At 53.1% G+C, this 13,121-nt stretch overlaps 1 protein-coding gene and 1 long non-coding RNA gene across 6 annotated transcripts in view; one reads left to right on the forward strand and one right to left on the reverse strand.

Annotated features, from left to right (window-relative positions):
• LOC138420030 (uncharacterized) overlaps nucleotides 1–13,121 on the forward strand; it is a 62,811-nt gene that overhangs the window by 19,971 nt on the left and 29,719 nt on the right. Inside the window, exon 1 of one of the 5 annotated variants that reach the window (XR_011249158.1) lies at nucleotides 11,060–11,162. The exons of 3 other annotated variants lie outside the window; for them this stretch is intronic. This is a non-coding gene — a long non-coding RNA (uncharacterized lncRNA). Of the gene's footprint in view, nucleotides 1–11,059; nucleotides 11,163–13,121 lie in introns of those variants that run through there. One more of the 5 variants, XR_011249160.1, reaches the window with a different exon arrangement.
• Nucleotides 97–11,423, reverse strand: UCP3 (uncoupling protein 3). Its single transcript, XM_069553049.1, has 7 exons — nucleotides 11,330–11,423; nucleotides 6,915–7,134; nucleotides 6,226–6,436; nucleotides 5,768–5,968; nucleotides 4,561–4,662; nucleotides 3,687–3,867; nucleotides 97–1,323 (listed from the first exon to the last, which is right to left on the reverse strand). Exons 2-7 carry the CDS (start codon nucleotides 7,038–7,040, stop codon nucleotides 1,209–1,211), a joined length of 936 nt encoding a protein of 311 aa, XP_069409150.1. The 5' UTR covers nucleotides 7,041–7,134; nucleotides 11,330–11,423; the 3' UTR covers nucleotides 97–1,208.

Here is a 13,121-nt window from a genome sequence, read left to right on the forward strand (position 1 = left end):
TGTGAGGGGCCAGGCATGGCCCTGCGCTGATGAACAGGATGCCTGAAATGAGAAAGGGAAATTCCATCTAAGAAAGAGAAGGCGGAAAAGTGGCTCTTTTCATTCCCACACTCAAAGTGTGAATTCCTTTATTGAGTCATGATAATTTTCAAAAATTCTGAGTCCTGATACATTAGCCCAGCTTTTACCTCTTTGTCCCCAGACTCCACACCCTTCAAGGTGCCTCACAGTCCAGTGGGGCAGTGGGGGCTGCCTGGGAGTGGGGCTCCGGCAGCTGTACACCATTCTCTGTCACCCCTGGCCCCCGAGTTCCTGGTTCCTTTGGTCTCACCTCTAGGCAACTGTGTCTTTCAAAAACTTCTTCCCTGGCACTTCCTCACTAATCGACAAAATCTTTTCCAAGGCATTGTCCTTTTATGCACACTTGTCCAGAGCTTTTGCTTTTATAATGTGCTTTTCTGCCCAGCTTCTCACTTGATCCTCATAAATACCCCAAGTGAGATAGGAGGAAAAGGATTATTACTCCCATTTTACAGGAAAGGAAACTGAGGCTGCCCTTTTGGTTCTCCAGTGTTGTCAGCGAACATTTACGGGTCTCAGCCTCACACTGGCCCAGCCGTGCTCCTTTGACACAGTTTCTAGGTTTTCTCTTTTTTCCTCTCTCACATTTCCCACAATCCCAGTGGATTCTACATGCAGGCACATAACAAATACAGCTGATCATCTGTGGCTAACCGAAGGCTGCAGTCAAAAGTCTTTGTGTTGCTTTGGTGGTGTCTCACTAGATTCCTTAGCTGATTTCCAAGGGAAGTGCGGGACACTCTTGTTCCATGCTTGCAGTCATTCCTGTTTATAATTCATCATCTAATCAGATCTTCCAGGGGATATAAGTATGCAAACTTCTGTTTTACCCAAATAGATCTGTTTTGGTTTATTTTTCCTTGCCTAAATGTTAGGCATCCAACCTGATGGATTTCACAAATTAATATAATTTATTTTCCACCTTGTCAGTGCAAAACAAAGGTGTTCTTAAGACAAAGCACTGAAGACCACAATCCTTCCTATTCTTCTGTCTCTTGAGTCAGCATCAAGTAAACAGTTCTGTAAACAAACATGTATGGGTCTGTGTCCCTGTGGCGTGGACCCAGTGCTTTATTCCAACCTGAACTGGTTTTGTCCTAGTTAAATACTAAGTAGCCTTGTCTTAGTCAAAATGGAGAGTCTCGTAGCATCTGGACTTTCATCAAGGCCCGTTTCATCTGCTCGTAGGTGACGAACATCACCACATTCCAGGATCCCAAACGCAGAAAAGAGGGTGTAAATCTGATGAGAGAGACAACCATTGGTCAGGTGGGTGGACTGGAGTCCCGCATAGATCTGTGTGCCCTCCCCACTCGGTGCTGCTGCTGAACTTCCGTTAGTCAGGAGCACTTCTGAGATTGTTCTGTCATTTCCTTCCTACTGAAGGAATTTAGGCAGAAGTCGGAGTCAGGCAAGGAAAGAAACCTAGCACTTTGAGCAGAGTTACTGTGTTAGGCAGTTAATTCTCACCGTTTTATCAGGTAGCTATGATTGCTGCCAGTTTCTCTTTAGAGACCCACGTGAGATAGCTCAGTTGAAACCCCTGACTCCGCTCCACCGCTGAGTGTTTCTGGGCTCGTTTACAACCTGAGCAGCCATCCCTGAGGAGGCCCCTGCCCCCAGCTGGAGGCATCGCAAGGCAAAAACAACTTGATGCCAAATTTAGCTAATCTCCCAAGAGCCAGCCCGTCCTGTGGCCACCTCACCTCAGCTATGGTTCACCGACTCCGGGAGGAGCCTGGCTCCTGCTCTCCTCTTCAGCCTGTCTCTCCGCTAATCCCCTCCTGGTTCTCTCAGCTCCTGTCAGACCCTTCCTCCCACACCTTTGCCCACGTTGGTCCTTCTGCTTGCTCTTCTCCTTGCTGGGCTGGTTGTTCTTGTCTCTGTGGGACTTGGCTTGGGCACCAGAATCTCACACCAGGGCCTCTCCTGAACCCTCAGCCTGGGCCTCTCACAGGGAAGATGGCACGGGGACAGCAAATGTGAACTCTGGGGATAGTCCTGAGTTCAAATCCCAGCTTGACCAGCTTCTTAATCTTTCTCAGCCTCAGTTTACTTACCTGTAACTGGAGGACATTGTCGAGAGGATTCAGTGATAATGGACAGGGTTCAGTATTAGTAAATCCTCAATAAATGTTCCCTGCTTGTTAGCTGCTCTTCAAAAGAAGCACAGCACGGGGCCCAGCACCCATGAAGTGCTCAGGGAATGTTTCCCAGGTGAAAGTACAAACTGAGACAAGTGGGATGAAGAGCCTTCTGATGGCGGCACTTACAGGAAAAGAACTGTCAGCTGAAACTCAGTTTCGTGACATCATCCCGGGGTCGAGGATATGTGTGCTTGTTGGGCCTAATCCAACGATGGGTGCCAGAAAACCATCCTCAGTGGTGGAGGTACGAGGGCCAAGCAAAGAGCTCAGTGTGGGATGGAGTGGGTGGTATCTAAAGGTCAGGGTTTGAGCCGTGGCTCTTCCATTTAAACTTTGTGAGCTGGAACAAGTTCCATGACCTTTCTGAGTTTCATTCTCCTCCTCAGTAAATGTGGAGAACTGGCCCAGTTCAAGGGGAGTGTGGAGATAATATATATGAAGCGTTAACCCAAGTCCTCATGCTCAGCGACTTGGTGGTCATGGTGACTGTTCATAACTTTATTACAGAGCTGATTTTGTGCTGGGGACTCTGGGAAGTGGAAGATGTATACAGCTGACCCTTGAACAACACAGGTTTGAACTGTGTGGGTCCACTTACAGAGTTTCTTTAATATTAAATACTGATGATCTGAGATTGGTTGAATCTGTGGGTGTGGGACGAGGGATGTGCAGAAACCATGGCATCAAAGGAACCACATGTATGGAGGGCCGACTATAAGTTGTACATGTATTGATATTTTCAACTGCATGGGGTGCGTGTCTGTAACCCTGGCATTTGTTCAAGGGTCAGCTGTATAAGCCACAGTCCTTAGCTGCAAGGAGCTTGCACTCTAGCATGCGGGATCATTTAAACTTACAAATACTATCCTACAAAGTAGGAAGTGGTGGGTACCATAAAAATGGTATCAGGGAAGTATTACTGAAGTTCACAGAGGGGGAGAATTTGTATCTGCGAGTGTTAGGGAGAAGGTGGTGTTTGAACTAGTCTTGAAGGACAGTTAAGGTGTAGAGCACGTGGACGGCGCAGGAATGGCTTCCATGCAGAGGGAATGGTAAATGCCAGGAACATGTGAAGCACATGGGCTGTTGGCAGTGGTGATCCGTAGTGGTGGCGGTGGGTCAGGGAAAAGCCTCAGGATTACCAAGCACCTTTCCCTCCTCCTCCCCTTCCTGTGTGTTTGGGGATGCACTTGGACCTATGCCTAGACTCCTTTTTTTTTTTTCCTCAGATAGGCCTCCCTGATCTTCAATTCAGATTTGGTCCCCTCTTTTCAAAGAAACATTTCCTTAGGTCTTTATATTGTGATTTTCCTTTGTGGCATTTACATCTGTGCTGTTCAACACTGCGTTTCTAGGTGATCCCATGGCAGACACACTGTACGTGGAGGGGAGGAAGGGAGACGGGGAGGGAGGCCTGGTTCTCTAGGAAGGGGTGCTGGTGGCAGGAGGGGAGCTCACCCCTTGTAGAAGGCTGTGGGGCCCTCCTGGGTCACCATCTTCAGCATACAGTCGAAGGGGCTGTGGTACTGGCCTGGGGGCGAGTTCATATACCGCGTCTTCACCACGTCCACTGGGGAGGCCACCAGGGTGGCACAGAAGCCAGCTCCAAAGGCAGAGACAAAGTGGCAGGGGAAGTTGTCTGTCGCAGGGTGGGGAAGAGCAGATATTGGGCTGTGAGATGAAGAGGGCCCTTGTTTTCTGTTTCACGTGTGTTCGTCGTTTGTCCCTGATGAAGCTGAGCTCCTTGAGCATGAGGTTGGTATAGTCTAGTTCCTGTGCTCAGGCATATCTGACTCTCTGCGAGCCCCTGGACAGTAGCCCACCAGCCTCCTCTGCCCATGGGACTTCCCTAGGCAAGAATACTGGAGTGGGTTCTATTTCCTCTTCCAGGGGATCTTCCTGACCCAGGGATAGAACCTGTATCTCCTGCATTGCAGACAGATTCTTTACCGTCTGAGTCACCAGGGAAGCCCAAGTATGAGGATAGTGTTTTCCAAATCTCTTGCAGTGCCAAGGTGGGGCTCTTGATAAGGACTCACAAAGCTGGGCTGTCCCAGAGTTGGAAGCTAATCCGGCCCAATCACCTCATTAGAGGAAACTGGTCAGAGAAGGTGGCCCTTGCTTGAAGGTGCACAGGGAGAAATGGTGCTGGGCTGGAGCCCAGGTTCTGGCCTCCCATCTAGGGTTCTTCCTTACTCATCCTAACAATGCTGGGCACCGTGCCTCCCTCCACTCCTTCTAAAGCCCGGTTGCCTGTGGGTGGTACCCACTCTGCGGAGTCCCAGTCCCCTCCAGACTGGGAGGGCTATCTGCCTGGAGCCCAGGGCCTCACCGGTGAGCAGGTGGTAGTCTAGCAGCTTTTCCTTGATGATGTCATAGGTCACCATCTCACCACAGTTGACAATGGCATTCCTCGTGATGTTGGGCAGAACTCCTGTCAGGAAGGGGGTGGGGCTGATAAGTGTGAAATAGAAGAAGCAGACCCCCTGGCTGCAAGGCCACAGGCGCAGTGTGGGGATATGGTGCCTCGTTCCAGTGGTCTAGAGGAGCCCACCCTAGACGGGCAGATTCCATACTCTCCTTTCCGATGTTAAAAGCTCTCAGATTACCCACTTCCATTTTAGAGACAAAAAGCAGAGAGACCCTCTTGTGTGTGTTTGGGCCACATTTCAGAGGATAAACTGCAATACCCATCAAAATTAAAACATGCCTCCCTGAGACCTGGCTAGACCCAGAAAAGGAAGCCTTTCTTGGGAGAGGAATGGTAGGCTTTTGAAACAGTGACAGGTTGCAGCCATGGCAGGGCCCTTGGAGAGGGTCAAGACTGCCTGCTGGTTTCACAGATGAGGGCTGGGCTCCAGGAAGGCACGCAGCAAGCAAGGCTGTGACTCAGGCGTCCTGCCTTTAACCGTCACTGGGTCATTGTTTTCTTCTGCAAGATTCGTGTAAGCCCTGGCCGCATGTGGGAGAGACAACGTTATTTGTCAAGGTGGTCACCACTTAAACACACAGGGAACCTGAAAGTTTTGTTCCCAAGGAAGCCCCCTCCTCATGACTGCTTCCCTCAGTGGCCACTGTTTCTTCTCCATGCACAGCAGTCACCCCTCATAGGGGAGGCCCTTCCTTCCCTTTAAACACACCTGGAGCTCACTGGAACTTTGAGGCCCAACTTTCACATTGCCTCTGCCCCCCAACCCCCTAAGCCCTCCGGCCTGCACCTCTGTGTGAACTCAGCACATCCTGCCCTGTGGAATGGCTGCTCCTTGACATGGCCCCCTCCTCTGTGACTGTGAGCCCTGAGGGTATCCTCTGTTCATTTCTGTCTCCCTCACAGCCCTGCCCGTGGTGAAGGGTTGGTAAACTGAACTGAATTTGGGGCAGTATGGCTGGTCAGCTGGCACATTGGGATATGTTAGGATATTCCTTTAGAACTGCTGGAATAGTCGTGATGGGAGCTCCCTGCTTGCTCAGTTCCCTGTCCCAACCCTAGGGTGGAGAAGACACTGCCCAAGCCCCCCAAATCTGGAGTCCAGACCTACCTTTCCACAGGCCCCGAACCCCTTCCTCCCTGGCGATGGTCCTGTAGGCATCCATTGTCCCACTGTACTTCCTGTTGCTCCCCGGCCCAGTGTGCATGCTGGCCTGAAAGCGGATCTTCACCACGTCCGTGGGCTGGGCACAGGTCACTGCCATGGCCCCCGTGGTGCAGCCTGCCAAAATCCGGGTAACGATGCTGGAGTCTGGAGAGGAGGAGAGCAAGCGGGCCAGCGTTGTACTACCCCGCACCTCTGCGGGCCTGATGCTGGTCTCTGGGGGCTGCCCCTGCCCCAAGCCCACCTCTCCCAGGCCAGGGTTCTGGATCCACAACAGAGGCTCAGTCTCCTCACGAGCCCCTGTTACCAGCTTCCCAAGCCTCAGCTCTGCCTCTGAGTCTGCACTGCCCTGATCTCCTGACCCACAGCCTAGATCCTGCTTTGACCCACCCCTCAGCACTCACGGTCCGATCCCTTGGGGGTGTAGAACTGCTTGACGGAGTCGTAGAGGCCGATGCGGATGGAGGCGAAGCTCATCTGGCGCTGCAGGCCGGCGATCAGCCCGCTGTAGAGGCTGCAGGGGCCCTCAGTGCGCACCATGGTCAGGATGGTGCCCAGCACCCCGCGGTACTGGGCACTCCGGGACACCTGGGCCACCTGGTTCTCCCCCTGGATCTGAGGGACACCCCACAGAGTATGAGGACTTGGGTGGGGCTGTGTGCAGGGGGCCCTGCCTGGGGCTGGACCTCGGAACAAGCCTGGTCACAGTGTCACGTCTCAGTAAAAATGACAGTTCTGTGTAGCAGTTGCCAGCTCACAAACTGTTGTACATAGTGTGGTAAAACAGAGGGTGATGATTTTTCTCATTACAAGTCGTCTGTGACTTGCCCACGCTCACACGGTAATTCCTTACTTCTCACTTTATGGCTTACAAAGTAGGGCAAGGCCATATAAGGACCCTGGCATGTCCTGCCAAGAAATTAAAGATCTTGGGTGATGGTGATGCGAGGATGGTGAGGTAGGGTCGTAGATAGTGAGTGACCTGCTCAGGGTTCTTTGTGAGGAAGGGCAGGTGGGCAGACGCCGTAGGTGCCCTGGTGGAGAAAGCCCCTCCATTGTTGGGAACAGTGACCCTTGGCCAAAGGGCACCTACCTGCAGGCGGACCTTGGCTGTGTCCAGTGGAAAGGTGAGGAGGTCAGCAAAGCAGGCCGCTGTGCCCGCCCCCAGGAACTTCACAGCCGTTGTGGGGGGCCTCTCTGAAGGTTGCAGTCCAACCATGGTCCCAGAGGCTCTGCCCGGTCCCTCCAGGGCCCAGTGGAGGTCCAAGGAGAGAGGCTGCAGCCCAGCCTTGGGCTTCAGTGCATGGAGAAGGCTGCAGGGGACGGGACAGGCCAGGGGAGGAGATGGGACGTGTGCCCTCCAGGCCCATCCCCAGATTCCCCTCGGCACCAGGAGTGGGTTTCTAAGTGAAAAGCCTGAGCAGGGCTGTCTTAGCTGTGTGGATTTGACTTATAAGAACAGGCCGCTTTCCTCCCTAATCTCTTGCCATCCTCACCCTGCCCTTTCCCTTCCCCGTTGGAAGTGGTCCTTATTGCATAAAGGCTCAGGCAGAGACAGACTCCACACCACAACCCTCTTCGCCTTCCCCAGCCTCAAGCTGCTTCCTGGGGAAGGCCTGCTCCCTGGGGTATGGTTGTTGTGTGGTTGATCAGTCATGTCCCGCTCTTTGTGACCCCATGGACTGCAGCACGCCAGGCTTCTCTGTTCTTCACTATCTTCCAGAATTTGTTCAAACTCATGTCCGTCAAGTCGGTGATGCCATCCTAACATCTCATCCTCTGTCGTCCCCTTCTCCTGCCTTCAATCTTTCCCAGCATCAGGGTCTTTTCCAATGAGTCAGCTCTTCACATCGGGTGGCGAAAGTATTGGAGTTTCAGCTTCAGCATCAGTCCTTCCAATGAATATTCAGGGTTGATTTCCTTTAGGATGGACTGGTTCGATCTCCTTGTTGTCCTAGGGACTCTGAAGAGTTGTCTCCAGCACCACAGTTCAAAAACATCAGTTCTTCGGAGCTCAGCCTTCTTTATAGTTCAACTCACACATCTGTACATGGCTACTGGAACAACTATAGCTTTGACTATATGGACCTTTGTAAGCAAAGTGATGTTTCTATTTGTTTAATATGCTGGTATATGGAGAGCTTACCCAGCCTTATCACTTTAGGTCCTGCCATCCCAAATCAACATGGTAGGGGTGGGAGGAGAGCCTGGGAAGGTGGGCAAGACTGCAGCAGCTGGAGAAGTGGGAGGGGGCTCCAGGTTGCTCTGTGAGGCAGTCCAGGGCAGGTTTAGACGAGGAGGAGGGAATGGCTGGGGCATGGGGCTCTGGGGGCGGACCTCTACACACCGTCTCACTGAATTCTCACAGCTTGGCTGTGGGGTAGCTTCTCTCCTCTCCCCACTTTGGGCTGATTCAGTGGGGGCTCAGAGATGTTGGCCTGCTCAGAGTCACCAGTGTCAGAGCGTGGGTTGCTCTGCTCTGCTAGGCTTGAAACAGTGCTGGAAAGAGGGCAGGATGGCATTTAAATCTATTTTACAGATGGGAAAAGAGAGGCTTAAGATGGAGAGAGACTTCCTCAAATTCACAGAACTGCAGCCAGGGTCTTGTGGTGGCAATAAGACCCCTTTCGCTGTTCATTCCACACAGCGGCCCCAATGGATGTGGTAGAATGGATGTCCACCATCTTGCCTTTTTGTTGTGGATATTCAAAGCCCTTTGAATTACATGCAACCCCCCTCTCTGGGGACTTAAGTGCTAAGCATGTGCAACAGCAGCTTGGTGAGGAGGTCTGGTGGGCACGGCTGTCCAGGCTGGCAGAGGAAGACAAAGCGCCCGGGGAGGCCGAGACCGGCTCCTGTCACAGTCAGGGCTTGGGCTCCCCCGGCAGTGCTCGCCCCACAGCCTATCTGCCTGCCTTTCTGCGTTGCTCCCTGAGGGCCGATGCGGAGCTGAGTCTGGTTGAGGGGACAGCATGGAGGGCCAGCCGAGGGAATACCGTCCTCCTTCCCATTCACCCGACAGAAGCCCAGCAACTGCCAGGAGGCTTGGTCCCTGGTGGGGAGGCTCTGGCTCCTCTTTTGGGGTTGGAATGCATGTGTCTGAGGGAGTGCAGGAGCAGCTCCCAGTGTCCACATCCCTCAGCCTCTCTTCCCTCAGGCCCCGGCCTTTCCCCTGTCCAGCTCCTCCTCTGACAGGAGCAGGGCTGCCGAGATCCTCAGCTTCAGAAATCTGAGAGCCTGACTCCCAGGGCAGGAGAGACCCTGGGGCGCTGTGTTCTCTAGTGTCTCTTATTGGTTGTACGAGTGTCCCTTTTCCAAAATGTTTGGTGGCCACCCAGGCTCTAATAGAAGAACTCTGCCAAGTTAGGTATTTTCACTCCACTCTCAAGAGTTAGGAACTGAGGTGCAGAGGTGGGGCCCCTAGAGCTGTGTGACTGCATGTTCCTTGCCCTTGGCGCCTGGTATGGAGTGTTTGTGATGGGCCAGGCCCCACTGGGTGGCTTTGAGCGCTTCATGAACTGTGCCTTCTGGGCTGGGTCTGTCTCGCTGGGGAGCCTGTGTCCCCAGCCAGGGGGCTGAACCATCAGATATGGCTTCCCTTCTGAACCTCCTTTGTCCTTGGCTGCCTCTGTCCCAGACCTTCTTTAGAATTGGCTCACTTTTTTTTCCCTTGGCTGCACAGCATGTGGGATCTTAGTTCCCTGACCAGGGATCGAACCTGTGGCCCCTGCAGTGGAAGCATGGAATCTTAACCACTGGACAGTCAGGGAAGTCCCTAGAATTAGCTCATTAACTGCCGTGATTTTTCCCTAGATGGGGGCCCCAAAGCAAGGACAGGAGCTATTTATCCCGCTTCTCGGTGCAGCCTGGTATCCAGATGGCCCAGGGCCAGAGGGGCCCAGGGAGGACCAGTTGACCAAGGGACCCCATGGGCCGACGTGGGGAAATGGGGAAGAAGCTGAGATAGATGCCCACAGTGTTCTTTGATGGAGGGCCTCAAATGCTCTAGCTGTACTTAATCTAGCAAGAATGGGGACTGGCTGGTGTTTTCAAGTTGAGGGATGACACCATCAGACCTGTGTTTAGGTCAGGCTGGTGTAGGTGTTGGGGCTGGACAGGGAGGGAGCCAGTGGAGGCTCTGAGACCAGTGAGGTTGAAGGGATGGTGCACCAGAGGTGTTGGAGCCTGGCCTTGGTCAAGAGCAGCGGCCAGGAGGCAAGCCAGAACTTGTTCCAGAGGCTGTCTTGAGCCCCCGACAGGGGCGGAGTGGATGGGCATGGACTCAGGCGGGGTGGGCTCTAGACTTTCACTGGTCACGTGGGGGCGGGACAGGGGGAGGCCACCAGGGTGGGCAGAGATACGGGTCCTGAGGCTGGTGCTCCCCAACCTCTTCCTTTATTCCAGCCTCCTGAAAGGGTACTTGGGAAGCCCTAGCGGCCAGCAGCCTGGTAGGCTACAGTCCCTGGGGTTGCAAAGAGTCAGACATGACTGAACGATTTCACTTTCACTTTTCACTTTCATGCATTGGAGAAGGAAATGGCAACTGACAGGGGAGCCTAGTGGGCTGCCTTCTATGGGGTTGCACAGAGTCGGACACGACTGAAGCGACTTAGCAGCAGCAACAGCAGCAGCGGCCAGCAGACCTATCCCACTGACATAGGTGAAGGGTAGAGCAGAAGTTTCTCTCTGCTCTGCTGGAGCATGAGGAATGAGTCATTCCAGCCTTGCACACCCAGAGTAGTGGTGCCCCGTTAACATCTGCTGAGCACTTTTCGCACCAGACACTGCGCTGAGGGCTTTAGAAGCAGTGACTAATTCAACCCCTTTACAAGGCTACGAGATAGTTACTATGACTGTCTGGGTCCAAGGGCCCCGAGGCTTTGAGGGCTTCAGCTAGTCACAAGGCTAGAGGGATGGAGAGGGATTCGAGCCCAGTGTATGGCACCTGCTCCAGGCCCACCTCCCAGTCTCAGACTTCAGAGCAAGCTCAGGGTACCTGGAGCTGCTTATTTACAGACCAGATTCTTGGCCCTTAGCCGGAGATTCAGGTCTGAGCCAGGGCCCTGGAAATCTGCATTAGAAACAAGTTTTCCGTGGTGGCTCTGGAGCAGGGATCAGAGTTCCTGTTCTGAGATGCCCTTGACCCCACCTTCCCGGCAAAGCCTCTCCTGCACGCCTGCTGAGTCAGGGAGGAGGGCCTCCTGGTTCGGAAAGGGCTTTATGCTCTGGAGGAATTGCGGGTACTCTGGGCCAGACTAAGGAGAAAACCACATCTTCTCTTTGGGGATTTGCAAAGTCACAGCAGAGGCCGCCAGCAGAGCAAAAGGGAAGCGAGTCCCTGGTGAGAGACAGGAGTGGGGGTGGAGTCCCGGCGCCAGCAGCGCCCTCATCAGGGCTCTTTCCCTCCTCTTGACTCAGGCTCTACCTGCTGTGTGCTACCAGCTCTGGCTGCCAGCTGCCTTTGGGAGAACATGGAGGAGGAAGATGGGCTGGAGGGTGGGGTCTTACCTGTAGGGGCAGCCAGGGTGGCGGAAGCATGGGGCCTCTTTAAGGCTCCTCAGGGCTCCATCCCAGGAGGCGGCAGCAGGGATCTGATCGCCCCTTTGCCATTTGCTGGTGTCTCCGCAGCCTCTGGCTTGGCACCTGTCTTTATACACTCTGGCTGACCTGAAACCTTACCCTGGAGTAGCTACTTGACAGCCTGGTCACTTGACCAGAGGCGGCTGGTGCAGGGCAGGGATGTGAGGGGGGAGGTCAGAGTTCCAGACCTGCTTCAGTTCCCTTGACTTGGGCTTCTTTAAAACACCCCATTGCAGTTGATGAGAGAAGCTCTCCTTTGGGTGATGAGGGTGTATATGGGGTGGTGGGGGTTGGACTTGTCACTTTTGAGAGTCCAAAGGCCAAGGCTGCCACGATGGTCTTGTCAGGGCTTCCCTGGGCCTTCTCTTAATAGTAACAATGGATGCTAACTCATTTCTTGGTGCCTACCACGTGCTAGAAACTTTACATACATTATTTCTTTCACAACTCTTATGAGGTAGGTATGATTAGGAGTCTTTTTTCCCAAAGCTTTATTAAGATATAATTCCCGTGCAATTTACCTGTTTAACTGGTACAGTTCAGTGGTTTTTAGCATATTCACAGTTACACAACCATCAGTCATCACAATTTTAGAACCTTTTCGTTACCTCCCTCCCCATACATCTCCGTACACAACAGTGTCATTTCTGTTTTCCCTTCCCTCCAAAGCCACCCAGGCAATCATTAATCTACTTTGTCTCTATAGATTTGCTTCTCCTGAACATTTCATACAAATAGAATCACACAATATGTGACCTTTTGTGACTGGCTTCTTTTACTTACCATAGTGATTTCCAAGTTCATCCTTGTTGGATCATGTGTCAGCACTTCATGCCTTTTTATGACTGAGGATTCATGCATTTTTTAATGCTTAGTTTACAGAGGAGAGAACTGATAGGGAGGGACAGTTATGTGGCAGGGCCTGACTTCCAGCCTGTAAATGATAATGTACTTTGGACCTATCTGCTGTGAATACTACTCTCTGTGACATGACACTTGGAGGCTTCAGCATGGACACCACTGGAGCTAAAGGGATCTGGGGAGGGTCCCTTGCAGCAGCCAGTGATAGGCACTGAGGGTAAAGGTTGGGCAAGTCTGAACCTGGGAACCTGGTGACCAAGAGGGAGGGGAAGGGAAAGAGGAGGAGAGAGGAAGAGGTGGAGAGGGATGGGAGTTAATTTGGTGGGGCAGAGGCCACTTCTAGACTTGGGTGTAGAGCCGTGGCCACAGAACAAGTGGTTATGGGTCCAGATCAAATACCAAGGTCCTCCTCCTCGGGCCAGGCCCTGCTCTAATGTCAACAGAACAGGCAGCTGGGTTAGTCCTATAAGGGGAGCTGCTCAGGTCGCCGAGGTGAGGAGGGCTCTGGAAGGAGGTTTTTGGCAGTCTGGAATGCAGACCTGAGAATGGCAGTCTGGAGGCGGTGGGGGAATTGCAGCCAGGAGGTGTGGAGGGGTAAATAGGGGCAGTGGGCCCTGGAGAACCCCAGAGTGTGGGCAGCTGAGCTCACGTGGGCCTGGGTGCTCTCTGAGGGCAGGGCCAGCCCTGTCTGCTTTGGCTCCGTTTCCCCAGAATCCAGCCTGTGCTAGAAGTTCCAAAGTTGGCTGTTATGGGTTGAAATCAACCAGCCTCTGGGAGATCAGCAGCACCCATTTGCGGGGCTCTGTGGTGGGGGTGCTGAGGGCAGTGGGGAGACAGCGGCTGGTTCTACTGGCTGTGG

The sequence above is a fragment of the Ovis canadensis genome, chromosome 15 (genome assembly GCF_042477335.2).
Source record: "Ovis canadensis isolate MfBH-ARS-UI-01 breed Bighorn chromosome 15, ARS-UI_OviCan_v2, whole genome shotgun sequence".
NCBI lineage: Eukaryota > Metazoa > Chordata > Mammalia > Artiodactyla > Bovidae > Ovis > Ovis canadensis.